At 58.9% G+C, this 25,966-nt stretch overlaps 2 protein-coding genes and 1 long non-coding RNA gene across 5 annotated transcripts; 1 reads left to right on the forward strand and 2 right to left on the reverse strand.

Moving 5' to 3' along the window:
• Positions 1 to 145: 145 nt before the first annotated feature.
• On the reverse strand, positions 146 to 11,257 carry TMC4 (transmembrane channel like 4). 2 transcript variants are annotated; one of them, XM_020895563.2, is made up of 15 exons: positions 11,161 to 11,257; positions 9,143 to 9,356; positions 7,249 to 7,394; positions 6,767 to 6,999; positions 6,556 to 6,677; positions 3,936 to 4,083; positions 3,280 to 3,447; positions 2,862 to 3,025; positions 2,488 to 2,614; positions 2,123 to 2,220; positions 1,616 to 1,799; positions 1,104 to 1,234; positions 845 to 1,000; positions 527 to 605; positions 146 to 424 (listed from the first exon to the last, which is right to left on the reverse strand). In XM_020895563.2, exons 1-15 carry the CDS (start codon positions 11,237 to 11,239, stop codon positions 356 to 358), a joined length of 2,118 nt encoding a protein of 705 aa, XP_020751222.2. In that variant the 5' UTR covers positions 11,240 to 11,257; the 3' UTR covers positions 146 to 355. The 2 variants fall into 2 exon arrangements, with proteins under 2 accessions (XP_020751222.2, XP_020751223.2); XM_020895564.2 differs by lacking the exon at positions 1,104 to 1,234.
• Positions 2,888 to 5,088, forward strand: LOC110138495 (uncharacterized). The gene is made up of 2 exons (XR_002314210.2): positions 2,888 to 2,974; positions 4,861 to 5,088. It is a non-coding gene; the product is annotated as an uncharacterized lncRNA (long non-coding RNA).
• Positions 11,258 to 11,505: 248 nt separating the features above from the next.
• Positions 11,506 to 25,845, reverse strand: MBOAT7 (membrane bound O-acyltransferase domain containing 7). Of its 2 annotated transcripts, none has more exons than XM_020895574.2 (8): positions 25,334 to 25,845; positions 24,559 to 24,637; positions 24,330 to 24,459; positions 23,673 to 23,799; positions 21,468 to 21,627; positions 19,265 to 19,625; positions 17,056 to 17,232; positions 11,506 to 12,512 (listed from the first exon to the last, which is right to left on the reverse strand). In XM_020895574.2, exons 2-8 carry the CDS (start codon positions 24,632 to 24,634, stop codon positions 12,125 to 12,127), a joined length of 1,419 nt encoding a protein of 472 aa, XP_020751233.1. In that variant the 5' UTR covers positions 24,635 to 24,637; positions 25,334 to 25,845; the 3' UTR covers positions 11,506 to 12,124. The 2 variants fall into 2 exon arrangements, with proteins under 2 accessions (XP_020751233.1, XP_070306373.1); XM_070450272.1 differs by lacking the exon at positions 25,334 to 25,845 and adding an exon at positions 24,908 to 25,171.
• Between the last annotated feature and the right edge of the window lie 121 nt (positions 25,846 to 25,966).

Raw genomic sequence — 25,966 nt, forward strand, 5'->3', positions numbered from 1 at the left:
CGCTGATTGGCTGGCGCGGGTTCTCTCGCGGAAGAGTCGGCCACGCTCTCAGACCCACACATTTGATTGGTTTATGGCCCGCGGAAGGCTTGCCCCTAGCTTCTGGACCCGAGATTCAGAAAGCACTTAGCGGCCTCCGCTGTGCTTATTGATACAGTACTAGGTTTATTGATACAGTACTAGAAAGAGGTTCACTGGAGGTTCGGGGGACTCAGCAGGGAATCCCAGGGCTGGAAAAGCACGGGGTCTTCTCCAGTTCGCTCATTTTCCAAATGATGTGGACGAAGCTAAAAAAAGATCTGGGGGCAGGTCTGGGGCTGGAAGTGGGACGTCACCCCAAGCCAGGCTGGAGAGGTCAAAGAGCTCTGTTGACCGAGCTCAACGCCACAGCACGCTGCGCCAGGAAGACTTTATTCTGAGCCTCCTGAAGGGAAGGGTAAAGAGAAGGGGAGGTGAGACAAGTCTCTCCCCTGTGTTCCTTTTCATACTCTCCAGGACCCTTTCCCAGGGGCCAGGCCTGGCTCACCGTCTGTATCTGGCGTTTGAGTTCAGAGATGAGGCGTCCATATGAGTTAGCCAGGGCCACGGTATACGCCATCAGGATGCTATAGGAGATAAAATGGAAGCCACTCCCCAAACGTTCTCAGAGTATCTTCCACGTAGGGCTTTTTAGAAACCAGGGGTCTGGACCTCCTCCTTCAGACTCAAGGAGTCGAAGCATCCCAGCCCCCTCCTTCCCTCAGACCCAAGAGTTTGGGCCCCCAGCCCACTTCTCTCTCGGAAGCAGGCGGTGGGACCCCAGGTCAGACATTCAGACTCAGACCCAGGAGTCTAGCGCCCTCACCTGGAGATCAGCAGAAGGGGCACAGCAAAAGCCTGGGTACCCAGGAAGAAGAGAAAATTCTGGGCCGTCTGGGGCAGCTCGCAGATAGACTCGGGGATCGCCACCCAGATGGACGACTGACCCCGGAATGGACCACACAGCTTGGAAGGTGGGATCCTGGAGTCAGAGACAGGCAGAGTTCAAGGATGGCCCAAAGTCAGAACCCTGGACAGAGGAGGGTGAAGGGTGGGAGAGAGAGGCCGGTACCTCTCACACTTACAGGAAGATACTATAAAGCACAGGAACGGCGGAGATGGCCAGACCCAGGAGAAGGACCAAAGGGAAAAAGAAATTCACAGTGGAGGCTCGAAAGGTGCGGGAGGCCGGGGAGCAGGTGGAGAAGAGGGTGATCTGGCAGGAGGGCATGAAGGGAATATGAGACACAGGAATCTGAGCCCCAGACTCTCCTCCACCATCCAGGAGCCCTAATCCCTGGCCCCCTCTCCTCAGTCAGGAGCCAGGAACCCCACTTCTTTTCCACCATCAGACACAAGAGTCCAGGTCCCCCACTTCCCTCAGACCTAACAGTTGGGATGCCCTGGACCCCTCCTCCCACATCCAGGGGTCTGTCCTCCAGACCCGTCCTCTATGAGGATCTCGTAGTCAGGGACCTTGGCATCCTCCCCCACCAGGACCCAGCAGTCACATCCTTAAGTATTCTCCTCTCCCAGAATCCAGAAATCAGAGCCCCAGTACCTCGCCTCAGACCCAAGGCTGCTCCCCACCGCTCACCTTCTTCAAGTAAAAAAGCAACAGGAACTTCACCGTGTTGAGCAAAGGCAGTAAAGGGCAGAAAAAACTCCCCACCCAGACCACTGTCTGTGCGTAGATGAGCCCCAGCACTTCGTCAGGCACCTGGAACTCCTGGGTCCTCGCAAAGCGGCCCAGCGCCCCGGGACAGAGGCCGCAGAGCAGCCTGAGGGGCAGGGTGAGACCCTCAGAATCAGAGGTGGGCGGGTTTCCCCGCCTTCACTGCCCCGCCCACCAATGGTAAGTGAGTATATCTGGAGGCGGGGCGAAACTTCCCGGGCCCGGCGGCGGGGTGGGGGGGGGGTGGGGGGGGGGGGCGTCTAGGGGGCGGGGCTTGAGTAGAGGTAATAATCGTGGCTGTAGGGACCAGACTACCAGACCCGTGGAGGGGGCGTGGTCTGCGGGCCTAGGGCAGGGGCGGGGCTAGAAAGGGCGGGGAAAGAGAATACGGGTGCTGGGCGGGGCCACGGCAAGGGGCGGGACTCTCACTTCCGAGGAAACTGGATGAGCAGGATGACTGCCAGGCTGGTCAGCAGGTCAAACAGCAGCAGTTTGTACATCTCCTGTCCCAGGCGGGTCTCCCAGCACTGAGGGAGGAAGAACAGGTCAGAAAGACCTCAGGACCCTGTAGACCCAGACAGCTAAGTCTCCAAATTGCAAGAGTATGAGATTCTATCAATACTTTATCTGGGAGTTCTTTCTTCTTTTTAAAAATCCATACCCCTGCCCTCATGGGGAAGGTATTCTAGCACCGCAAGCTCCTCTTTCCTCCCAAACCAAGAATTTGGAACCCACCGGGCTCTTCCTTTCCTTCAAGGACCCAGGAGTCCCCCGTCCCGCCGCCGCATCCTCACCGGAAGTTCTTTGTAATTGTAGCCACAGGTTTTGCACCTCTTATCTTCCGCTTTGCCCCCGCAAGTGATCTGACTCCAGAGAGTGATAAGCAGGACCAGCAGGGAGACCAGGCGGAGAGACACTGTCCTGGCAAGGGGAAAAGAGAAAAAGGGCATCAGCACTGACGGAGCGCCCACCACGTGCCCGGATTCTCCTGTGTGGAGCGTGCTCACAGTCCTCCCCGCTTCACAGAAGAAAACTGAGGCTCAGTGACAGGAGGAGTTGGGATCTGAATCCAGATCCCACCGGATCCTGAATCCTGACAATGTCATTCTCTTATTTGGTAGCATCAATGTCCTTCAGCCAGACCCAGCCCACACCGGGAGTCCAGAACCTGAGTAGGATAAAGACGATCTGGCGACTCCTGGTGTGGCCCTCCAGGGGGGCAATGAGCTTGAACACAGGTGGCAGCACGAAGTTGACCCCGGAGATGAAGATGGACGGAAGGTAATCCACTATGAGCTTCAGCACTGGCGTCCGCTGGACAAGAGGCTCGTCCTAGGAGGGAGGGTGGACCAAGAGAAGAGGCTCTGGGGTCCTGCAGGGGCCATGCTTACCATTATCCTCCCCTGGCCTCTTCTTCCTTCAGCACCCTGAATGTCCACGGTCCAATCATAACCACCACCACCACCACACACACACACACAGACCCCAATCTTTCCTCTCTGAGATTCCAAGAATCACAGGCTTCAGTCTCCTCCACCCTTGGGAAGGTAGGTTCCAGGGCCTTTCCTCCCCAGGGCCCTCCACACCTGCAGCTTCACAGTGGCCCTGGTAGCCCAGTAGATGCCGTAGAAGGCTGCCCCTAGGAGCGCCAGCACCACCAGGTTGAGCAGCAGGCGCACCGACCACAGCCTGGCTTGTTGGCCCAGGGTCCGCACCGCAGCCTTGCGCCGCACTCTGGCTTCCTCCAGCTCCACCTAAGGCCGGAAGAAACGTCCACTTGTGTTCCAGTGCCCCAGGTCCAGCCTGCGGTCCACGCTCAACAGGAACTGATGCTGCATCGGCTAAGAACATCTATAGTCCCGTCCCAGCCCACCCAAGACCCTCCAGATTGACAATTTAGAACTGACTCCGCCCTTCTAAGGCCCCGCCCAACATATCAAGCTCCTCCTAGGCCCCGCCCAGCACTCCTGCCTGGTCTTGGGCGTTTCGGTTCTACTCTACCCAGCCTTTTCTGGACACGCCCTGCTCTTAACTGCGAACTGAGCTAGCTTTTCCTTGTACCCTTGACCTCAGGCATCCCAGTAGTGGCCTTCAGCCCTTTTCCCTCAAGGCCCGCCTCCTAAGAAGAAAGCTCCGCCCAGCGTCTCTCTGGATTCCCCGTCCCTGGCCCAGGACCCGCCCATTCCCTCAACCCCGCCCCCTCGGGTGCCCTCAGCTCACCCGGCCCCGCCGCTAAGCGCACCTGCAACTCATATAGGATCAGGCGCTGGCGGAGTCGCACGTGGACCTCCCCGCTGAGTCCAAAGTCCCAGGCGGAGAACACGCGGTGGCTGTAGCGGGTCAGGGCCTCTGACTCAGCCAACAACGTCTGCTTCAGTCCAGACACGGAGCTAAGAGAGGGGAGGACCGGGAAATGGAGTGTGGGCAAGACATCCGTGAACAGGGGGACAGCCCTGCCCTCTGATGGGGCAGATAGGGAAGATGAACTCTGAGACACAGGGCATTTGGAGAGCGGCTGCCTGGTGGAGACACGTCCAGCCACTGATGCCAAAGAGTGAAGAAGAGATTAACAGACCTGGAGGACAGACACCTGAAAGGAGAGACAGAACCCTAAGAGATAAGACCAGCTCTCCTGAGAGAAGGGAACAGAGACCCCGAAGAGAGATGCAGACGGAAGGCTGAGACCCCAAAGTGGCAGAGAGTCCAAGAAAGGGGACAAAGGCTCAGTAAGAGAAAAGGAGATGGGAAATTGGGTTCAGAGACCCAGAGGAAGGAGGGGGCCGGTAAAGAGACTGGGGGGGGGGGGGGGACAAAATCCTACGGGGACAGAGAACCTGAGAAAAGTACTAAAACAGAAAACGGGGCAAAAAGACTCCACGGCCACCTTCGCCAGCCCCACTGCCCCCGAGTGCGCCCACCTGCGCTCCTTGCTTCCACCTGTGCCCTCTCGCCCGCCCAGCCCCTGTTCGCAAGCTAGTCGAACCTTCCTTTTATGAGGATCCATGGCACTCCTACTTAAAACCTACTCCACAGCTTCTCCTCGTTTTTGAATCCTGGGCACCTTCATAGCACAGTCTCCCTGAGACAACCCCACCTACTTCTCTAAGCTCAAACCCTGTCCCTCTTCCTCCTCCCCGCCTTTCATTTCCACCTTTCTCCACCACCAGGCCTTTGCAGTCACAGCCTACGCTGTCTGAAGTGCCTGAATCTTGGGTGTTCACTTGGCTGCCTCCCTGCCACCTTTCCAGCCTAGAGGTCACCTCCTCAGAGAGTCCTTTACTGGCCACTCCACGTAAGGATGGTCCCCACGCGTTATTCTGTATCAAAGAGGGCCAGCAAACTATGGCCCTGAGACCAAGTGTTGTTTTTTGTAAATAAAGTTTTACTGGCACACAGCCATGCCCACTCATTTTCCTACTGTCCACAGTCGCTTTTGCCCAGCAGACTGTAGTTGAGATGGAGATCACGTGACCTGTAAAGATGCAACTACTTCCCACCTGGCCTTCCCTTTTTTACCAGGAAAACAAAAAATTTGCTGATCCCTGCTCTGCCACTCCAGCATTCTTGCCTGGAGAATCCCAGGGACGGGGGAGCCTCATGGGCTGCCGTCTATGGGGTCGCACAGAGTCGGACGCGACTGAAGCGACAGCAGCAGCTCTGTCATATCCTCTCATTTGTTTTCCATATAGTACAGCTCCCAAACTGCAAATATCGATTGGCTTGTTTATTTAACAGTCAGTCTCGAAATTTATCTCCCCTACTTGACAGTAAGCTGTACCCCTCTGGTGTCCCTGGACCCCAGCACAGTGCCTGGCATTCTGAGAACACTATATATATATATATATATATTTAAGTCGTGTTTCTTTCTTGACCCTAGTCCCTTCCTTTGGGAGTCTCGCAGGCTTGCCTGAGTGCCAGTGAGTCTCAGATTTGTAACTTCAGGGCAGACTCTTCTGCAGAACCCACGTATGCAAATGCCTACTCAATATTCCCTCCAAAACTGCACCCTGGATATTCCCCGCACAAAGCCTGCTCTTTCTACAGCCCTCCCCATCTCAAATGGCAAACACCTGGAGTCGTTCTTTATTATTTTCTTTCATTTTTGGCTGTACCCTGAGGCATACAGGACCTTAGTTCCCTGACCAGAGGTTGAACCTGCGCCCCCTGCAGTGGAAGGCAGAGTCTTAACCACTGGACCACCAGAGAAGTCCCAACACCTGGAGTCATTCTTAACTTCCATCATTCACCACACCCCACATCCAATTATTAGGGAATCCTCTGGGCTTTAGTCTCAACGTATGTAGAGTCTCCCTTTATATAAAGAAGAAAATGGGCCAAAAGCAAGCTATAGTGTTAATACAAGACGGTGGTTGGGGGCTGGGCAGCTCGGATGATCACCTTCTAACATGCCATACAATCCACTCCTATTGCTTATTACTTCTCTCCTGCTAAAATGTCAGCTCCACCAGGGCCAACCAAACTCTGTTGGATTTTTTTTTTTTTTTGGCTCTGTTTTGTCAAATGCCTAGAACAATGCTTGACACACAGTATCTACTCAGTTAATACCTATCCCTGAGTGAATGAATCACCCGTTTGTTTCCTATTCAGCCACTCTCCCCTCCAGAAAAGATGCAACTAATTTCCTTGTTTATTTAATATCTTACCCTCCCCACTAGACTAAGTCGCAGGAGGAAGACATCTCCCATCTTTATCCTTGGCCTGGAGCCAGTCATGAAGCATTTTAAAATCTTACTGCAATTCAAGCAGAGAGAAAGGGACCCTGGAGCGAGACTCAGGCCTATGGGGGAGGGCGCTCCTCCCCGCCACGGTCCAGGGGCTCTGGGTGCAGGGCTGTCACTGACCGGTGAAGGATGAGCAGCAGGTAGAGGAGGCCAATGGCAAAGGCGGCACATAGGTAGGTGATGGTCAGGTGTGGGCGGGGCGGGTAGAACCCGTAGAAGAGAGGAGACCATTCTAGAAAACCCTGCGGAAGGAAAGGCAGGACGAGGGGGCTCAGGGAGCGGGGCGACCAGGGTCGGGGGTCCCTGAGGGTCCCGGGACCCAGGCACGCACCTCTCCGGAGAGCAAGTTGAAGAGCTCGGTGGCGAAGGTGACCAGGCCGTGGGAGCCGGGATTGTAGGAGCCGCAGGGCGAGGAGGCGTTCGGGGCAGGGGGACCCGGGGGAGTCCCCTCCAACCAGGTGGGCAGCAGAACCATGCAGGCCGTCAGCACCGAGGCCAGCACGTTGAGAAGCAGCAGGAAGCGCAGCAACGAGAAGTAGGACTCGGTGCCGGCGCCAAACTGTCCTGCAGGGGGCAGCAGAGAGGCCGCGGGCTCCGCTCCCGGTCCGGTCCCGGCCCGCCTCCCTTGGACCCGGGGGTCCAGCCCCCAGACCCTCCTCCCTCAGACCCGGGGGTCCAGCCCCGCCTTCCTCAGCCCCGGGGGTCCAGGTCCCCAGCCTCTCCTCCCTCAGCCCCGGGGGTCCAGCCCCTCCTCCCTCAGGCCAGGGAGTCCAGTTCTGCCCCAAGTCGCCAGCCTAGCCCCATCCCCCGTACCCCCGATCCTCTTCAGCGTCCACGCCCAGGGCTGCAGGGAGCGCAGGCCTTCCCGCACCTTCTCCTTGGACCTCCGAATCAGCCGAGTCCATTGGGCCCCTGTGGACCCCGCGCCCTGGGCCACTCGGTCCCTGGCTAGTCTCTGTCTGGGGGGGCGGGAAACAGAGTCAAAGACAGAAAAGCAGGGGCCTAGCCGCCCCAGATGGAAACCATCAACAGGGAGAGGCAACCCAGTGATTGTACGAGGAAGTAGTTTACAGTGTATTCCTAACAGGGGATACTCCATAGCAACAAAAAGAAACACATCTAATGCTAAGCATAAGACAGAAAATACAGACTGCAGGGTTCCATTTACAGAAGGACCCAGAGCAAGCACAAAGTGTTCAGGGATGCACACACAGATGGCGAAGCTGTGAAGAAAAGCAAGGAAGTGATCCTCTGCAAAAGTCTGGGAAGGAGATGGGGGTGCCCCAGGTGGAAGTTATCTGGATCCTTGCTTTGGGAAAACTCTGTAAGCCTCTGCATGATATCTCATGCACTTTTCTGTCAGCAAATATCATCATAAAGTTAAAAAAATAGGTAGGTGTGATATTGTGACTTACAATAAGAAACATATTTCGTAGTGTATGATATCCCATGTGGAATCTAAAAAAATTGAACCGAGAGTTCCCTGGCGGTCCAGTGGTTAGGACTCTGTGCGCTCAATGCTGAGGGCGGAGGTTCAATCCCCGGTCAGGGAACTAAAAATCCCACAAGCTGCACTGAACGGTCAAAAAATGAAATGAAATGAAGTAAAATAAAAAACCGAACTCAGAAGAGAGTAGGATGGTGGTAACCAGGGGGTAGAGTAGGTAAATGCTGAAGTTGGTCAAGGAGTACAAACTTCCAGTTAAAAGGTGAATGAATTCTGGGAATCTAATGTAGAGCTGGGTGATCATAGCTCATAATGCTGCACTGTATACTTGAGGGTTGCCAACAGAGTAAGTGTTCTCACCACAGAAAAACAAACAGTAATTATGTGATGCGTGGAGATGTCAGCTAGCAGGACTGTGGCAATCATTTTGCAACATATAAGTGTATATGTAACACTGTACACTTTAAACTTATAAGATGCTATCTGTAAACTGTATCGAAATAAAGCAGGGGGCAGGGAGGACTTCCCTGGAGGCCCAGTGGTTAAGATAAAATAAAAAGAATTATATTATTTGGGCTTTGTCCTATTGGCACAGGGCTCCTAAAGCCTAGAATTTCCTAAGTGGTGAGAGTGATAAAGGTGTCCTTTTTATGTCTCCAGGTAGATAGTGTCATAGTTGAGTTGCATTGTTGGACACCCAGCCAGAGTCAGAGCATTGCCTGGCGTGAGGGAACCTCCCCACACCTTGGGACTGTGTCCAGATTATATAAGGAGCAAGGGTCAGTGTCAAGGGTCACCTGAGGAGCAGCCAGGGCCCTGTTCTCGGAAGGGCCTCCGGCTGACTTTCACTGCTGTGCCATATGCGTAGTAACTGTGGAACGAGAGACCTGGCTTTCACTGGGTCCTGCAAATTATGCAGCAGGACAGGGAAAAGAAAGACGTTAACAGAGTGGTAGGAGGCAGAGACCGACATAAAGCTCAGAGAGAGAGAAAGAAAAAGTGAACCACAGATTTCAGACAGAGGCAGTCAGGCTTGGAGGGAAAAGAGACACAAGACACTGGAACCTGGGAGAAAGCACCAGGATCCTGCAGACAGGACTCCTTGGAGCCTGAGAAGCTCCAACACAGCCGGGGGTCAAGGAGACCCAGAGGGGCGGCCGGGAGAGACGCAGGGACCGACGGAGGGCTGGAGCAGGGGGTGGAGCAGCCAGCCGGCAGGCAGGGGGCCAAGGCCTGGCAGGGACGGGAAGGTGGCCTCACCTGTGTGCCCGCCTGGCCTGCATGGGCCACGGTAGTTCCCGGGAGGGGCCAGGCTCTGGCAGCTCCTGATGTGCGGCGTCTGCGGAGGTCTGCATTCTCCTCCATGCCTCCTCATCCTCACCTTCCTCAGCCCCCCAGGGCAGCACCCCAGGGCCTCGGTACCGAAGGGTGGCAGTGCTGGGCAGCTCATTCAGCACAGAGGACAGCGATGGGCCTGGGCAAGGACAGGGTGCTGGGAGGGTCCGGGGTCCAGGCCCCACGCCTCTCCCCTCAGACCCTGGGGTCCAGGCCCCAGGCCTCCCCCCTCAGACCCGGGGGTCCAGCCCCACGCCTCCCCCCTCAGACCCGGGGGTCCAGGCCCCAGGCCTCCCCCCTCAGACCCGGGGGTCCAGCCCCACGCCTCCCCCCTCAGACCCGGGGGTCCAGGCCCCAGGCCTCCCCCCTCAGACCCGGGGGTCCAGCCCCACGCCTCCCCCCTCAGACCCGGGGGTCCAGGCCCCACGCCTCCCCCCTCAGACCCGGGGGTCCAGGCCCCAGGCCTCCCCCCTCAGACCCGGGGGTCCAGCCCCACGCCCCTCCTCCCTCAGACCCGGGGGTCCAGGCCCCAGGCCTCCCCCCTCAGACCTGGGGGTCCAGCCCCACACCCCTCCTCCCTCAGACCCGGGGGTCCAGGCCCCAGGCCTCCCCCCTCAGACCTGGGGGTCCAGGCCCCATGCCTCCCCCCTCAGACCTAGGGGTCCAGCCCCACGCCCCTCCTCCCTCAGATCAGGAGGTCCAGGCCCCACGCCTCCCCCCTCAGACCTAGGGGTCCAGCCCCACGCCCCTCCTCCCTCAGATCAGGAGGTCCAGGCCCCACGCCTCTCCCCTCAGACCTGGGGGTCCAGCCCCATGATTCCCCCCTCAGACCCGGGGTCCAGGCCCCAGGCCTCCCCCCCTCAGACTCAGGGGTCCAGGCAGGCCCCACGCCTCCCCCCTCAGACCCGGGGTCCAGGCCCCACGCCTCCCCCCTCAGACCTAGGGGTCCAGCCCCACGCCCCTCCTCCCTCAGAGCAGGAGGTCCAGGCCCCAGGCCTCCCCCTCTCAGATCCGGGGGTCCAGGCCCCAGGCCGCCCCCTCAGACCTGGGGGTCCAGCCCCACACCCCTCCTCCCTCAGACCCGGGGGTCCAGGCCCCAGGCCTCCCCCCTCAGACCTGGGGGTCCAGGCCCCATGCCTCCCCCCTCAGACCTAGGGGTCCAGCCCCACGCCCCTCCTCCCTCAGATCAGGAGGTCCAGGCCCCACGCCTCCCCCCTCAGACCTGGGGGTCCAGCCCCATGATTCCCCCCTCAGACCCGGGGTCCAGGCCCCAGGCCTCCCCCCCTCAGACTCAGGGGTCCAGGCAGGCCCCACGCCTCCCCCCTCAGACCCGGGGTCCAGGCCCCACGCCTCCCCCCTCAGACCTAGGGGTCCAGCCCCACGCCCCTCCTCCCTCAGAGCAGGAGGTCCAGGCCCCAGGCCTCCCCCTCTCAGATCCGGGGGTCCAGGCCCCAGGCCGCCCCCTCAGACCCGGGGGTCCAGCCCCACGCCCCTCCTCCCTCAGAGCAGGAGGTCCAGGCCCCACGCCTCCCCCCTCAGACCCGGGGGTCCAGGCCCTCATCCGCTCCTCCCTCAGACCCTGGAGTTTGGACCCCAGCCCTCCTCCCCAGACCCGGGAGTTTGGACCCCAGCCCCTGACACCGCCCCTCCCCGCCCCCGCCCTCCAAGCACCCAAGCGAGGCCGTTCCCGCCTCAGGCTGAGGGGTGGGCTCCGGACTTCCTTCCCGGGACTCGTCGCGCCCCTCCCGCCCCTCAGACGCGCGCGGCCCCTCCCGCCTCTAGCGCTCTCCGCCTCCCAGGCTCTGGGCCTCCGCGCTCCTCCCGGGAGCTCGAGGTCCCGGCCCCTGGATCCCCTCTGCCCCGGGCGGGGCCCCGGCTCTTCGCCTCCCCCAGGCCGTCTCCCCGCCAGACGGACCGGACCCGACCTTCTCCAGGCCCCCCACCTGTTCTGGCCGCCCGGGGCGCCGGCCGCCCCTCCGCGGAGCCCCAGGCCTCCGGGTCCCACTGCGGGCGCTCCTCCATGGCCCGGCCGCCGATCCGTTTCCGTCTCCAGGGCCCCCCGAGCGGGGACCGCCCCAGGCGAGGGCGGGGCCTGAGGCGGGCGCGCACCTGGCCGCCAGGTGGCCCGGAGGCAGTGCCCGCTCCTTCCCGGAAACTTCAGGGCCGCTGCTGGCAGGCCTCCTGGGAACCGGGGCCCACAGAGGCCCGGGCGGTGACACCTCGCGGCGGGATGCTGGAGGTACGCGGTCCCCCCACCCTGGCTGACCGTCCACAGACATACCACAGGGTCTCCGTGTGACACTTTATTGGGAAAGATTTACACATTCTGAGCCTGTCCCAGACCCGGGGATGACAGGAGGCTACAGGAGCGCGGGGACCCTTGGCTGGCTCAGAGGGAGCCCACGAAGGCCAGGACGTCCGCACCGCGGCTTCTCCCTTCCAAGAGGGTCACACTCCGTGCGGGTCCACCGAGAGGACGTGGAGCGAAAGCGGCCAGAAAGCGCCCACCTCCCCCCACCCGACCCCCGGACCCGCCCCGAGGCTCCGACCCCCACGCCGTGCAGCCATCTGCCCAAGAAGCCCTGTGGCCCGTTGGCCCCGGTGCGGCGGGAGACACAGCTCTCTGAACAGCAGGCCCTGGGCAGGGACAACGGAGAGTCTCTCTGGGCATTTATCTTGATTTTTACGGGAGGGAAAACTGATCACCGGGGCGGGGGTGGTGGCAGCCAGGGAAGCAGGCGCGCCCCCGCCTTGGCCTGCCAGGCAGGCCGCTGAGCCGGGGAATCCTCTCCAGGCCCCTGGCCAAATTCCAATCTCTTCCTGGGAAGGGTGGCGGCAGCCTGGTTCACGGGATTCCCAGACCAAAGCGCAGGGGCCGGACGAGCGGCAGAGGCGTGTGGCGAGGGCTCACTCTTCCCGGAGCTTTCCCGAGGCCGGGCTGGGGGTTGGGGCGGCCGACTTCCGCCGCCCGGGTCCGCCGCGGCCCAGGGCCAAGCCCAGCGCCAGGGCCGCCAGGGCCAGGACGTGCACGCAGAAGTAGACCGAGGCCCAGTAGCGGAGGGTGTCGCGCAGCGACAGCAGCACGAAGCCCATGCACATGTAGTCGTAGGCCCGCATCTTCAGGAACCAGTGCACGCAGTCCCAGGCCTTCTGGCCCCGGGGACCCAGCCGCCACCGAAGCGCGGACTCCAGCTGGCCCTCGGCTGCCAGGCACAGCGGGATGGTGAGGAAGCTCAGGTAGTAACCAGGATGCAGGCCGTGCCAGTAGGCGCTCAGCAGCATGGTCCACGCACTCCTGCGGGGGGCAGGGTGGGAGGGAATCAGGGCCTGGGGTGCAGACCCCGGCCTCCCCCCTCAGACCCAGGAGTCCAGAGCCCCCGCCCCTCCTCCAGACCCAGGGGTCCAGACGCCCCGCCCTTCCTCCAGACCCCCCGCCCCTCCTCCAGACCAGGGGCTCCAGGCCCCCCGCCCCTCCTCCAGACCCAGGGGTCCAGACGCCCCGCCCCTCCTCCAGACCCCCCGCCCCTCCTCCAGACCCGGGGCTCCAGGCCCCCGCCCCTCCTCCAGACCCAGGGGTCCAGACGCCCCGCCCCTCCTCCAGACCCCCCGCCCCTCCTCCAGACCCGGGGCTCCAGACCCCCCGCCCCTCCTCCCTCAGACCCAAGACTTCCAGATCCTCAGCCCTTTCTCCCTGAAACCCAAGGGTGCAGACCCCCAGCCTCTCCCCCCTCAGATCAGGGGTCCAGGCCCCAGCCTCCTCCCTCAGAACCCGGAGTCTCTACTGTCTTCTCAGCAACCCCCTCCCAACACTCTTCCCTCAGGCCCTAGGAATCAAGCCTCCGCCACTTCCTAAGGATTTGAGGATCTAGGAGTATAATTCCTGATCCACAAAGACTCAGACATCTCCAGCCACGGTCCCTTCTCCTTACTGATTCCAAAAATGCTAGCCCTTGAAGACCCACAGATTCAGGCTCCAACCCTCACTTCCACGAGGTGCCCACAAATCACAGCAGGGTCGGCCAAAGGTCTGAGTTCCTGCCCACGGGCACCAAGGTTGGCCTCTGGCATGTCCGGGTGCTTAAAGTACAAATATGACCCTGATGCTGGGGAAGAATGAAGGCAGGAGAAGGGGGTGGCAGAGGACGGGATGGTTGGATGGCATCACCGACTCGATGGGCATGGGTTTGAGCAAGCTCCAAGAGATAGTGAAGGACAGAGAAGCCTGGCGTGCCGCAGCCCATGGAATGGCAAAGAATCAGACATGACTCAGTGACTGAATAACAGCAAAAAACTCAGTGAAGGGAACTGTGTGGGGGTAGGTGAGGGAGGGCGCAATGTCCATAAAAAGGCTAAATTCTCCCTGTTGTTGACAGGGGAGATGTCTCCCTCCTTCTCTTTCCTTAGGCTATTTCCTTGAAGAAAAAAAAAATCTACTGTTTGAGCATCTTTCCTTTGTCCTTTGGATGCAGATATCAATCTCTGAAAAGGTGAAAGAGGCCTCTAGAAATTGTTACTGCCCAGGAATGTTTTCCTTGAGGGCCTGGGAGCCATCTCCCTGCAGCTGTGGGGCTTTATCCCACTGGGGACAGAGATAGGAGGTTTGTTGATAAAGACCCTTAACTAGCACAGGTGGCAAACAAGTTGCCAGGTGAACTTCAGATGAACCTGGAAGCAGGCACAGTGCTGTGTGTCTCTTGAGAGCATGCTATGTAAAGGACTGTAAGTGGCAGTGGCTAGTAAAAAAAAGAGAGGTTTCTAGACAACTGATAAGGACCATGGGCTTCCCTGGTGGCTCAGGTGCTAAAGAATCTGCCTGCAGTGTGGGAGACCTGGGTTTGACCCCTGGGTCGGGAAGATGCCCTGGAGAAGGGAATGGCTACCCACTCCAGTATTCTTGCCTATTGAATTCCATGGCCAGGCCATGGGGTTGCAAACAGTCAGACGCGACTGAGTGAAGAACACTTTCCCTTTCAATAAGGACCTACTGTATATCACAGGGAACTCTGCTCAATACTTTGTGATGACCTGTATGGGAAAAGAAGCCAAAAAAGAATGGATGCGTGTATATGTATATAACTGGTTCACGCTGCCGGACCCCTGAAACGAACACAACTTTACTCCAACTTAAAAAACAGAAATCCAACTCCGCGTGTGCACGGCCAGCTCTCGGCCCCGCCCTCAGCTGCTCCTCTCTCCCCGTTTCCGGCCCCGCCCTCCCCCATGCAGTGAGCACTCCTGAGAATCTTCTAGCTTCCCAACTCCATCCTCTCTTGAACCCACTCCAATCTTGCTTTCACTTCACCTTGCAAGGGTGCGGGGGACTTCCTCCCACCATGCCCCCCCCCCCCCCCGGGTCACACTTGCCCTCGCCCCCCTGGAGCTCCTGGCCTGGGCAGACACACCCCCACCCCCCCCCCCCCCCCCCCCCGCCCCGGGTCACACTTGCCCTCGCCCCCCTGAAGCTCCTGGCCTGGGCAGACACACACCCCACCCCCTCCCCCGGGTCACACTTGCCCTCGCCCCCCTGGAGCTCCTGGCCTGGGCAGACACACACCCCCCCCCTCCCCCGGGTCACACTTGCCCTCGCCCCCCTGGAGCTCCTGGCCTGGGCAGACACACACCCCCCCACCCCTCCCCTGAGTCACACTTGCCCTCGCCCCCCTGAAGCTCCTGGCCTGGGCAGACACACCCTCCCACCTGCCCCTCCTTCTTGACATCCTCGCTCATCTGAAGGGAACGAAGGAACCATCGTCCTCCTATCTTCCTGGCTGCGTCTGCACTGGCCCCTCCTCTGGCCCCCAGTCTATACCAGGGCCCCTAATTGTTGGCACTACAGACATCTGGGGCTGGGTCATTCTTCAGGATGGGTGGGGGTGGGCGTTTAGGCCTCTGCCTACTAGACTCCATTATGATAAAGTGTCTCCAGACATGCCAAATGCCCCCTGGGGGCACAGCACAATTGCCCACCCCCGACCCCCCCATTGAGAGTGTCCCGGGGCTTCCCTGGTGATTCTGATGGTAAAGAATTCACCTGCAATGCAGGAGACATGGGTTCAATTCCTGGGTCGGGAAGATGCCCTGGAGAAGGGAATGGCAACCCACTTCAGTATCCTTGCCTGGAGAATCCCATGGACAGAGGAGCCTGGCGGGCTACAGTCCACGGGGTCGCAGAGTCAGACACCAGTGAGCAGCTCAGACATTGAAAATCCCTGGTCTAAATGGGGTCCACTCTGTGCTTTGACCCCAGAGCTTTAAGCACCATCCACAGCTGACGATGCTCACGGGTCCACTTCTTACAGCAACCTCTCCCTAACACACCAGAATCACATAACTCGGTGTCTATCCAATCACCCCGGCTGGAAATCCAACCATCACCTCAAACTCAATGAGACTAAACCCAAGTCTAGCTTCCTTGGCCTGCTTCTGAAACTTCCTCCTGCGCAGACTTCCTCTCCTTCATCACCCACGCCCACCACCTGGGCACCCTGCTGCATTTCCTCTCACTCCCCCCATCCAGGTGGGGGCCGAGCCCTGACTTCACCTCTCCAGTTCATCCACTTCTGGCCACTGGTCCCTACTCTAGGCCACCATCAGTGCCCACCAGGCCAGTCCCTGCCTCATCTCCTGCTCCCCTCCCCACCTTTATTCCATTCTCCATGCAAGGTCAGAGATCTCTGAATCCAAACTAGACAGCACCACATCCAGGTAGCTCTAGCTCCAGCAGTGCCATGATTAACTGCTTCATCATGAGGATGTGTCATGGTGTATCCTGACCTCTCCTGGAGGCGAGGGGAAGACGGAGGGATACTTGGCAGGTGGCCTGACCTCTCTGAGCCTAGATCTCTTCATCTTTAAGATTTCCTACTTCCTAAATTTGTCAAGATCTAAATTTGTCAGTTTATCTTAGCTTTACAGAAAGTCTCCACTCAGGAATTACCAGGTGAGTGAAGGATAATAAAAGCTGCTCAGGCCTCACAGTAAGTGCATTTAACACTTTCTCTCACTTACTTCTCGTGTCAACTTATGACACAGGTTAACAGCATTACTCCCATTTAAGAGTTGGGTGCACTGGGTCGTGGGGAGGGACACTGGAAGTTTCAGGCTAACATACACACACTATATAAAATACATAACCAACCAGGACTTAATGTATTGGCTACTGTATAGGGAATTCTACTCAATACTCTGTAATAACTTATAAGGGAAAATAATCTGAAGAAGAATAAATAGGGAACTCCCTGGCAGTCCAGTGGTTAGGACTCTGCCCTTTCACTACTGGGGTGGGTTCAGATCCTGGTTGGGGAGCTAAGATCCTGCAGGTTGCAAAGCACAGCGGGAAACAGCAAAAAAAAAAAAAAAAAGAAAAATTAAAAAGAAAAATATATATAACTAAATCACTTTGCTGTACATCTGAAATGAATACAACATTGTAAATAAACTATACCTTCAATTAAAAAAGAAAAACTAGAAAACGAAAAGCATGTAGGGGGATTTTTTGAGAGAAAAAAAAAAAAAAGAGTTGAGGGAACAGAGGTCAACCAACCGCCTAACGTCTTTTAGGCACTGGCAGGGTCACGATTCCGGAAGGTCGCGCCGTCGGTTCCACAGGACTGCACACTGCGCCTGTGCCACGCGGCCGGCTTGACAGAAGCAGAAACGGAGGCCCAGGGAAAGAGGGACGCGCTTACCCCGGTAACGCAGTCCGAGCCGCAGCCAGAGGCGCAAGAAACTACAGCTCCCATGACCCCCAGGGGCGGAGGCCCGCCTGGGGGAGCCGCAGGGCGCCCCCGGGGCAGCTGGGAGATGTAGTCGTGCCGTCCCCCGCGACAGGGGCTCACCTGAGGACGTAGGAGCGGGCGGGCGCGCTCTTATAGACGTACTGCGCCAGCCACCACTGCACCGTCATGTTCCAGTAGCGCATGCCCTCCCGCACTCTCACGCAGAAGTCCGTGCCGTAGCAGTCGATGTTGCGGATGGTCTCATAGTCGTACTCCATGGAAGCCGCCGTCTCCGGACTGGGGGAGGGGTGGAGGACGAGGGTGGGGGACAGACATGCAGCTCAGCGAGGCCCCCTCCCGACGCTGGCTCTGTCCCAGCCCCGGACGCTAAGGAGGGGAGTCTGGCCAGGCAACAGCTCCCAGGCTGTCGCATTTGCTAGGGCAACAGGGGAGGGGAGCCCAGAGGGTGCATTTTTGGGAGGTGGGGTGGGACGTGCACAGATCCACAGCAGGAGGATTCTCCTTCTCTTGGGAAGGGGGCCTGCAACAGCCAAAGTCTGCAAGGGTTACGGTTGCTAAGCTATGAGTCCTTAGCAACCTGACCTGCCAATGGTCTCAGATGCTAGGGTAAGGCCGTTCCTTAGCAACCAAGTTCAGCATATCCAGAGAAGCCTCCAAGTAGTCCTTTCTAAATTCCTCGGACCCTTCCGTGGTTGGGGAAACAGCAGCCCTAACAGCGAGGTGGTCCATGGTTGCTAGGGAGATGTTCTAGGCCCGCCTGTCACCTCAATGGTCTCTGTTGCTAGGGAAAGGGCATTTCTTAGCGACAAGCCTAGGATGTTTAAAAAAAGTGTCCTGAAAAGGCCTTTGCTGGCTATCAGTCTGTAGGACTGTTCTAGAAGGATCAGCTCCAGCAATACAGCGGTTCCGGGGTCACCAGTGCCAACGCTCAGAGCAGTGGGGGATTATCATTGACCTGCCTGAACCACTGGCTACTTCTGATAACGGAAGCGGGGCTTCCATTAAGAGCAGGGCCCAGAAGGTTTAGAAAAGCTTTCAGCTCCTGCTTCACGTCTTCTGGGGGATACCCGCTAGCAACTGGAGGCCTGCCTTTGGTTACTCTGGCAGAAGGAAGAAATGTTGCGTGGGGGCGCCACTTTCCCCACAAGGGAATGGCTGTTGTGACTACAAGGGGATGGCCCAACCCTAGTAAGGAGTCATTCAGAGTTTACATCAAGGGGCTGCTTTTCCAGCCCCAGCCTGAATGCCAGAGGACATCTGCAGGGAACCGAGGGAGGGCCCACTCCTGACTGCCAGGGTGCCACTTCCCCAGCAACACAGGAGCAACGTATCCTTAGCAACAAGGGAGTCCCTGGTTACTAGCAGTGTGCTCTGCCTCTTGATGAAGGAACTAGGCTAGTAGCTTCGCCAGCAACAAGCTTAACCCATAGTTACTGGGGGCTTCTGGCGGTTACTAAGAATGGTGTCCGCTGCTACCCCCCCCACCCCCCACCAGAGGACAGCATGGTAGCATGGTGGAGAATGCCATTTCTGGGACTTCTCAGGTGGGTAAGGATCCGCCTGCCAATGCAGGGGGCTGACACGGGTTCCATCGCTGGTCTGGGAAGACCCCACATGTCCTGGAGCAGCTGAGGTGGTGGGCAACAGCTCCTGAGCCTGTGCTCCGCAAGGAGAGAAGCCACTGGAAGGAGAAGCTTGCCCCCGAGACGAAGAGTAGCCCCCGCTCACCCCAACCAGAGAAAGCCTGTGGCCAGCAGCCAGAAATAAATAAAGCGAATGCCATTTAAATGTTATGTGATGACATCTCACAGGGAGGGCCTGCTTGCTCCCAGCAAAGAAGGGGGCAGTTTAGGGGACGCCGTTCCCATAGCAACAAAGGCAAGAAGGGGCAGTTCTGTTGCTAGGGAATGGTTTCCCTAGCAACTTTCCCTAGCAACAAGGGGCTGCTCCTCACTGCCCAGCAATGGCATGCTGAGCAACCAGGAACAACCGGGTAACCGGGCTGACACTTCCATGCCATCAGAGGGGCAGCAGGGTGGTTGCTAGAATACACCTTCCTTTTCCTAGCAACAGAGAGCAATTCACTACCCCAGGGGCTGACACGACAGGGGGCGATCTCCAGGTTTCAGTTTTCCGAGGACAGGGGAGGCGGGCTGTGCTGGCCAAGGGTGACATTCTGTTGACAACCGGTGGGAGACCAGCCCCCCCTCCCGCCGCTGCTCCCCACTCTCCTCCCTGCTAGGGGCAGGGCCAGCCCGCGGTGATGGGGCCGGCCGGGTCTTGGGACACCTCCCTCCCGCCGCCTGACCTGCTGGGGGGTGGGCATTGGAGGGTGGGGCCGCCCCCGGCCCGGGCTTTGGCGGCCACGGGGTAGGCCCCGAAGCCGGCGGCAATGCAGCCGCACTCGGCGGCAATCCAGGCCACGTAGAAGCGCATGCGGAAGGCGAAGAACACGGGGATCATGTAGAAGAGGCGGGCGGGCAGCGGGCGGGCGTAGAAGGCGTCCTCGCGCACGGCCTCCAGCGGGAAGAGGTGTGATGAGAGCAGGAAGAGCAGGCCGAAGAGCGGGGCCGGCCAGGCGCGGCGCAGCAGGGGCCGCAGGCTGGGCACGGCCCCTGGGAAGGGCTGCTCCAGCCAGTCCAGGTAGGTGCGGTAGCGGAAGAACGGGCCTGTGGCGGGAGGGCGGGCCGCGGTCAGGCGCATGTGCGCGTGGGGATGGCGGGCAGAGCACCGGTCTCGGGGGAGAGGAGACGGGCCAGGGACCAGGGAGCCCGGGGGAACCAGGGAGAGAGGAGAACGGAGAGCAAGCGAGAGCGGACGAAGGGGGAGGCAGGGGACTCGGCGGGAAAGAGGGACAGACACTTAGGGAGCGTCTCGGACAGAGGAGCCCGAGAACCAGGGGTCCTGGCACACGTGGAGGGAGGGGGGCAGGAGGGCCTGGGGGTCACGGAGGAACAGGAGGCGCACGAGCGCGTCCCTTGAGGAAGACAGGGGCCTGAGAAGAAATCAGAGGGTGGCAGGGGCAAGACCCCGGGGGGATCTGACCAGGACTTTGGGCTTGGCTTTTTATATATATATGTATATTTTTGGATAACTTGTGGTTTATCCACTCAATGGAATACTATCCAGCCATGAAAACAAACCAGGTACAAGTCCATGCAGCAAAAGTCCTGCACACCATTGAGCAAATAAGCCAGTACAAAAGAATACACACTGTATTTGATTCTATTCACATGATGTCCCCAAGCAGACAGCGCTAACCTATGCTCTTAGTAGTCCGGACAGTGGTTGCCCTTGGGCGGCAGCAACTAGAAGGGAGCAGGAGGGACCAGTGGTGTGCTGGGAAGATTACTTGATGGGGTGCTGACTGTAAGCATGCTTTCCGTTTGTGTAAAACCACCAACTTGTTTGTATTTGCTGAGCATGCATGTGTACGCACTCAGTCACATCTAACTCTCGGCGAACCCGTGGACTGTAGCCCGCCAGGCTCCTCTGTCTGTGGGATTTCCGAGGAAAGAGTACTGGCGTGGGTAGCCATTTCCTTCTCCAAGGACTCTGGGGTTTTTTTTCTCAGCGCTGGGGTAACCACTGAAGGCCTCTCCCACCAGGGAAGGGCTAGATTATGATTTGGCTTTTTCAGGAGACCCCTCAGCCACTGAGCAGGGAGGGGCTGCAGAGGGAAGTGACGGAAACGAGGGGCCTGCTACACTCGAGATAAAATGATGGCCTGGCCTGGGGAGGGAGCAGAGGGCTCTAACAGAAGTGCTGAAAGTCTAACGGAGGACCACACGCTGTATGATTCCACTGATAGATGTTCAGGGTAGGCAAACACATAGAGAAGCTCAATTAGTGCTTTCAGGGAATGGAGGCAGTTGGAGGTTGGGCAGACTATGGTCAAGGGTGCAGGGGTTCTTTCTGAGGTGATGGAATTGCACAGTAGTCATGTTGCAAAACTGTGAAAGTGAAAGTGAAGTCGCTCAGTCGTGTCCGACTCTTTGCGACCCCGTGGACTGTAGCCCCCCAGGCTCCTCCGTCCATGGGATTCTCCAGGCAAGAACACTGGAGTGGGTTGCCATTTCCTTCTCCATAGAGAGACTCAAACCCAGCAAACTGGATGTGGTTATGGTAATCACAGCTCAATACAGTTATTACAGAAGTCAAAACCTTCTACGAGGTCAACAGTAATGAAAAATAGGTCCTGAAACTAAAAATGGGATCATACACTGTGAATCCTTGTGGCCTGGGCGGGAGACACATTAGGGTGACATCCATCTTTCTCCTTAATCTCCTGTGTGCTCCCAATAAGTTACAAGCAATCACTGAGGCTGAGAACAATCTGTGTCTACTCTGGAGGGGCCCTGGGGCCAGTGGGAGAGGGAGGCATGGACTGGGGCTCAGAGGCTCACACTCAGAGCAGCAGAGGCTGGAACGGGGGGCCGGGCACGGGGGGCAGGAACACAGACCAGACAGCAGAGTCCGGGCAGAGGCAGGCCCGGGGCGGGCGCGCTCACCTGTCATGATCCCCACGTAGCAGTAGCTGTAGCTGAGGGTCTCCATCAGAGAGGGCACGTCCGGCAGCAGCCCCAAGGGGGGCCCCTTGCTGAAGCCCGAGGCCATTTCCTTCCTCTGGGCCACGTGCAGGTCCTGAACTTCACTGGCCAGACTCACCAGCTGGGAGGAAGGGGCGTGCGGGAGGACAGCTCAGACCTCAGCCTCCTCACACCCACCTCCCGTTCATGACCGCTCTGGGCGGCCCCGTGGGGCTGGATGCCAAGGCGCTGCTCCTTGGGCAGCTCTGAGCATCTAATGACGAGTAAGGGCTCCCTCCTGGGCCCCCCATGTTTTTTTCTCTAAGTTCCATCTTTCCATGCTCCCCCGCAGTTCATGGCTCTAGGTACCACCCATGCTATACCCCGGTGGGACTTCTCCAAGCTCCAAGCCTGTCCACCAAGCTGCCTCTAGGGAATTCCCCGGGGGTCCAGGGGTTAGGACTTGTTGCTTTCACCACCAGGGCCCGGGTTTGATGATGCTTGGTTGGGAAACTAAGATCCCACAAGCCATATGGCATGGCCAAAATAAATTAAAAAAAAAAAAAAAGAAAAAGCAGCTGCCTCTTGTCATTAATACATGGATGGATGACTTCCAAGCACCTCAAATTTAACACATCCCAAGTGTAAAACGGTTTTAGCCATTCCCTGAAGCGGGTGTTCATCTGGTCTCTCCCCTCATCAAATGCCAGTCCTTGGAATTCTCCAGGCCAGAATACTGGAGTGGGTAGCCTTTCCCGTCCCCAGGGGTTCTTCCCAACCCAGGGATCGAACCCAGGTCTCCCGCATTGTAGGCGGAGTGTTTACCAGCTGAGCCACCAGGGAAGCCCCATCAAATGCCAATCAGCATCCAATAAGCTGCTTAGACTGGAAACCTTCCTCGCTCCCCAGGTCGAGTCCCTGAAGTCTCTGAGTCTGTCCCTTTCACTTTGCCTCCACCACTGGGCTGAGTATGCTGAGCCTGGCCCCCCAGCCAGCTCTCTACCCTTCTGCACACAGACCCCAGGCTGGCCCGACATGTGTCTTCCAGCTTCAGCAGGTGTTCAGCTGGCAAATGGCGGAGGCAGTCAGGATTGAACCTTGGGTTTGTATTACGGTGTTTTTAATCCCTTTATTGATAAGACCGCCTGGGGCCTCGCCGTGACCCTTGACCTACCTTCTCAAATCTACCCAAGTCCTTTTCCTTCTGGGTTCCCTCCTCTCTGGCCCCTTGGGACCAGGACCCTTCCTCATCCTGCCCTGGCCAAGGTAAACATCAACAAAAACGCGCCCCAGGTTCTCCTACATGCCAGGCCTCCTGGTGGGGCCCTGATTAGCTGCCCCAGGCCTGCCTCAAGCCGCCAGTTTGTCAGTTGCACTTAGATAAAGGAGTCCCACGTCACCTCACCTCACCCTTCCTGCTGCAGTTTTTTTCAGCGTCTGGAGGAGGTGTTTCTAAACCTGTAAACTTGGTCACAGGTTTTCAGAAAAACCTCCTGTGGTGGCTCTTGGGCCCCCACAGGAAGAAGTTGGAAGTCCTCACTGGGGCCAGCCAGGCCCTGCCCGGCTTGGCCCGAGCTGCGGCCTCCCCTTGATGGACAGTCCATGTGGCTGGCACACGGCTGGCGGCACGCGGCCGGCTCCCTTCCAAGCATGCTGCTCCCTGCGTCCCGAGAGGCTCTGGTTTCCTCCCACTCCTGCCCCGCTCCTGCCCACCCTTCAGCTCCCGCCAGGGAATGCGGCATGCCGGAAGAGCCCTGCCCGCCACTGCCGCCTGACCCTTTCGATCACTGAGAGGAAGCCCCCGGGAGGAGCGCGTGACCTCTTCTCCCGTGGTGGGGCCTGCAGACCTGTTTTCTCCCATCTTCCCAGGTCATGGGAAGCCAGACGTGGTGTTCTGCTTTTGTGCCCTCAGCTCAGTGCTCACTGCCCAAAGCTGTTTTCTCTTTCTTCTCCTTTGCAACGTGGCTTGCTACAAAGATGCACTTTAGCCCAGCCACCCACTGACACCCACAGTTATATAGCTTTGGGTACTTTTTTTACCCTGGGGAAGAGCTGAGAGGTGAAGTCCTGCCCTCAGCAGAGTGCGTGGGAGAGACCGACCGCCTCCTCTGCCTCCCCAGGGAGAAGGTAAAGCTGGGCTGGCTCACGGGCACCCAGGGAGGGCTGGGGGTGCGGGGGGAGCCTGACCTTCAGTGTCAGCAGCAGTTGGACGGCGTTGGTGAAGGGCGTGGGAGTGGGCAGGCCCAGCAGGCTGAGCGCGCGGAAGAAAAGCAGGTAGGAAAAGGTCCAGGCGAGGGCCAGGGCGTGGCAGGAGCTGAGACAAGACAGGAGGTCTGTTGCGCTGGGTGCCGGAGGTCTTGCCTCGGTCCCCCCTGGATTCCAGCTGCAGATCCCACCCCCCACCGCCCACCTTCAGAGACAGGAGAGGGGGGTGTATGGAATGAACATGACTGAAAGAGCTGCAGAGAAACGCACAGCAACAGAACAAGGAGGGGATGGAGAGAGAGGCTGCGGGTGAAGACCCTTCACGCCTCCATTTGTTTCTGGGAGGGAGGGAGAGAGGGGAGGGAGAAAGAGAGAGAATACCAGGGCCAGCAGACCAGTAATGCCCTCCTCTCTCCTGAATCCATGACATGGACATCAAGGGCCAGGCCAAACACACAGGGACAAGACCCAGAAAAAGTCAGGAGAGGAGAAACAGACCAGACACATGACACAGAGAATCTCGAGGCACACAAGAGACATCCAGAGACAGAGGCGGAAACAGAGAAAGACCCCAAGAGGAAACAGGTTGCATCCTTCACCCTCTCTGTGCTCCCCCTCCTCCTCCCACCAAATCCTCACCAGGGCTGGGCCTGAATGAGCGCCCAGGTCCCAAGGATGGTGACCAGAGAATGCAAAGTGTGGGGGCCACAGGTGAACAAGGTGAGCCCCAGACCCACGGCCGCCGCCCCCCATCTCTTCAGCCCAGGTCCTGCAGGGAGAAGGCACAGCGTCAGTGTAGAACTTTCCACGGGGTCCCCCATTGTGCCCGCCCCCCCTTATTTTCCGCTGAGGAGGGAACCTGACTCACCAGCTTTCTTAAAGAGGAAGCCGATTGGGATGGAGATAAGAAGAACCACTAGATATGTCCATTCTTCGGGCGACATGTTCTAGGGGAGGGGCAGACGTTCACAGTGAGAACCCAAGAGTCCAGCCGCCAGCCCCTCGTCCTTAGAGGATTTAGGAATCTGCTCCCGTCCGAATCCCCAGTTGTCAAAGATCAAAGAGTCCTACCCTCAGCTCCTCTCCTCTGAGAACACAGGAATCCCAACCTCCAGGCCCTTCCTCCTTTGAGAATAGAGGAAGTCACCCCCAGACCTCTCTTTTGAGAATCCAGGCCCCCCAGATCTCTTCTCCTTTGAGAACTCAGGAATCCAAACCTGGCGGCCCCCTCCTCCGTAGACGATCAAGCAACACCAGCCCCTCTCTTCTTATCCCTGAGCACCCCCTCCTCCGAAAACACTGCTCTCCAAAGCCCCTGCCGTTCTTCGAGGGGGCCTCAGAGGAGTCCAGGTCTCCAGCCTCCACCTTTCTCCGAGCTCGGGTTCCTTCTCCTGTCTGAAGCCGGAGAACCGGCCCGCTCCCCAGTACCAGCCCGAGTCCCAGGGTGCGCACCAAGCGCGGCTCATATCCGCTCTGGGCAAAGCCACAGGCGGTTACGCCACCCGGGGGCTCGCCCATGCCACCCCGGAGCTCGGCCGCCCTCCCGGCGCCGCCCCCGCACCCCATAAGTCCGCCGATCCGCAGCGACCCCACAATGTCCAGACCCCTCCCGGTCTCCTGGGCGCCTCCACACCCCGGCCCACCTGGACCCGCGGTTCTGCGCCGCCCGCAGGGCAAGAGGCGGCCGAGGAGTCCTGGCCCCCGGGCTATCGTGGGTCCGGCCACGCCTACCCCGCCCAGCACGCCCCCGCACCCCCCAGCCTCTTTCGGGGGGCCTGCAGAACTGCGCGGTCCGGGGCCGTGCACGCAGCGCCTAGCGGTGTCCGGGCTGGGCGAGGAAGGAGCGCGGACGCGGCGCCGAGAGCACTACCCGGCGGCGGGACCCGGCCAGGCTCGGATCTACCCGGCTGCGAACACGCAAAGGGCGGGGCTTCGGCTCGGGAAGGGGTGGGGCCAGAAGCTTCGGGCTCCGAGGGCGCCAAGGGACCCCGGAAAGAGGCGGGGCCTGGAGCTGAGCTGTCAGAGGGAGGCGGGGCCTCCGCTCCAGGTTTCTTCAGCCAGAATCAGGGGGCGATTTGGAGACAGGGCCACAAGCTTCCAATTTTTTCGGAGGTGGTCGAGTAGGTTCGGTTGTGGGCGGAGCCAAGAGCTTCGGCCGGACGTGGGCGGGGCCACAGTCTCGGCTCCCTTCGGAGGTAGTCGGGTAGACGCGACCTTGGGTTGCTCATAGGCGGAGTCTCAGGATTAGGACGGAGGCAGAGCCACGGGCTTTGGCC

This window comes from Odocoileus virginianus, chromosome 20, assembly GCF_023699985.2.
Source record: "Odocoileus virginianus isolate 20LAN1187 ecotype Illinois chromosome 20, Ovbor_1.2, whole genome shotgun sequence".
NCBI lineage: Eukaryota > Metazoa > Chordata > Mammalia > Artiodactyla > Cervidae > Odocoileus > Odocoileus virginianus.

Excerpts from the sequence above, each read along its gene's own strand:
- TMC4 (XM_020895563.2), bottom strand. The coding sequence starts at position 11,239 with ATGGAGGAGCGCCCGCAGTGGGACCCGGAGGCCTGGGGCTCCGCGGAG. Across the intron at positions 7,395-9,142 it reads CAGGCCAGGCGGGCACACAG|ACAGAGACTAGCCAGGGACC; the intron begins GTGAGGCCACCT and ends CCGCCCCCCCAG. Across the intron at positions 425-526 it reads TCAAACGCCAGATACAGACG|GAGGCTCAGAATAAAGTCTT; the intron begins GTGAGCCAGGCC and ends CCTTCCCTTCAG.
- MBOAT7 (XM_020895574.2), bottom strand. The coding sequence starts at position 24,634 with ATGTCGCCCGAAGAATGGACATATCTAGTGGTTCTTCTTATCTCCATC. Across the intron at positions 24,460-24,558 it reads CTTCCTCTTTAAGAAAGCTG|GACCTGGGCTGAAGAGATGG; the intron begins GTGAGTCAGGTT and ends TTCTCCCTGCAG. Across the intron at positions 12,513-17,055 it reads GCCCGCTCCTACGTCCTCAG|GAGTGCGTGGACCATGCTGC; the intron begins GTGAGCCCCTGT and ends TGCCCCCCGCAG.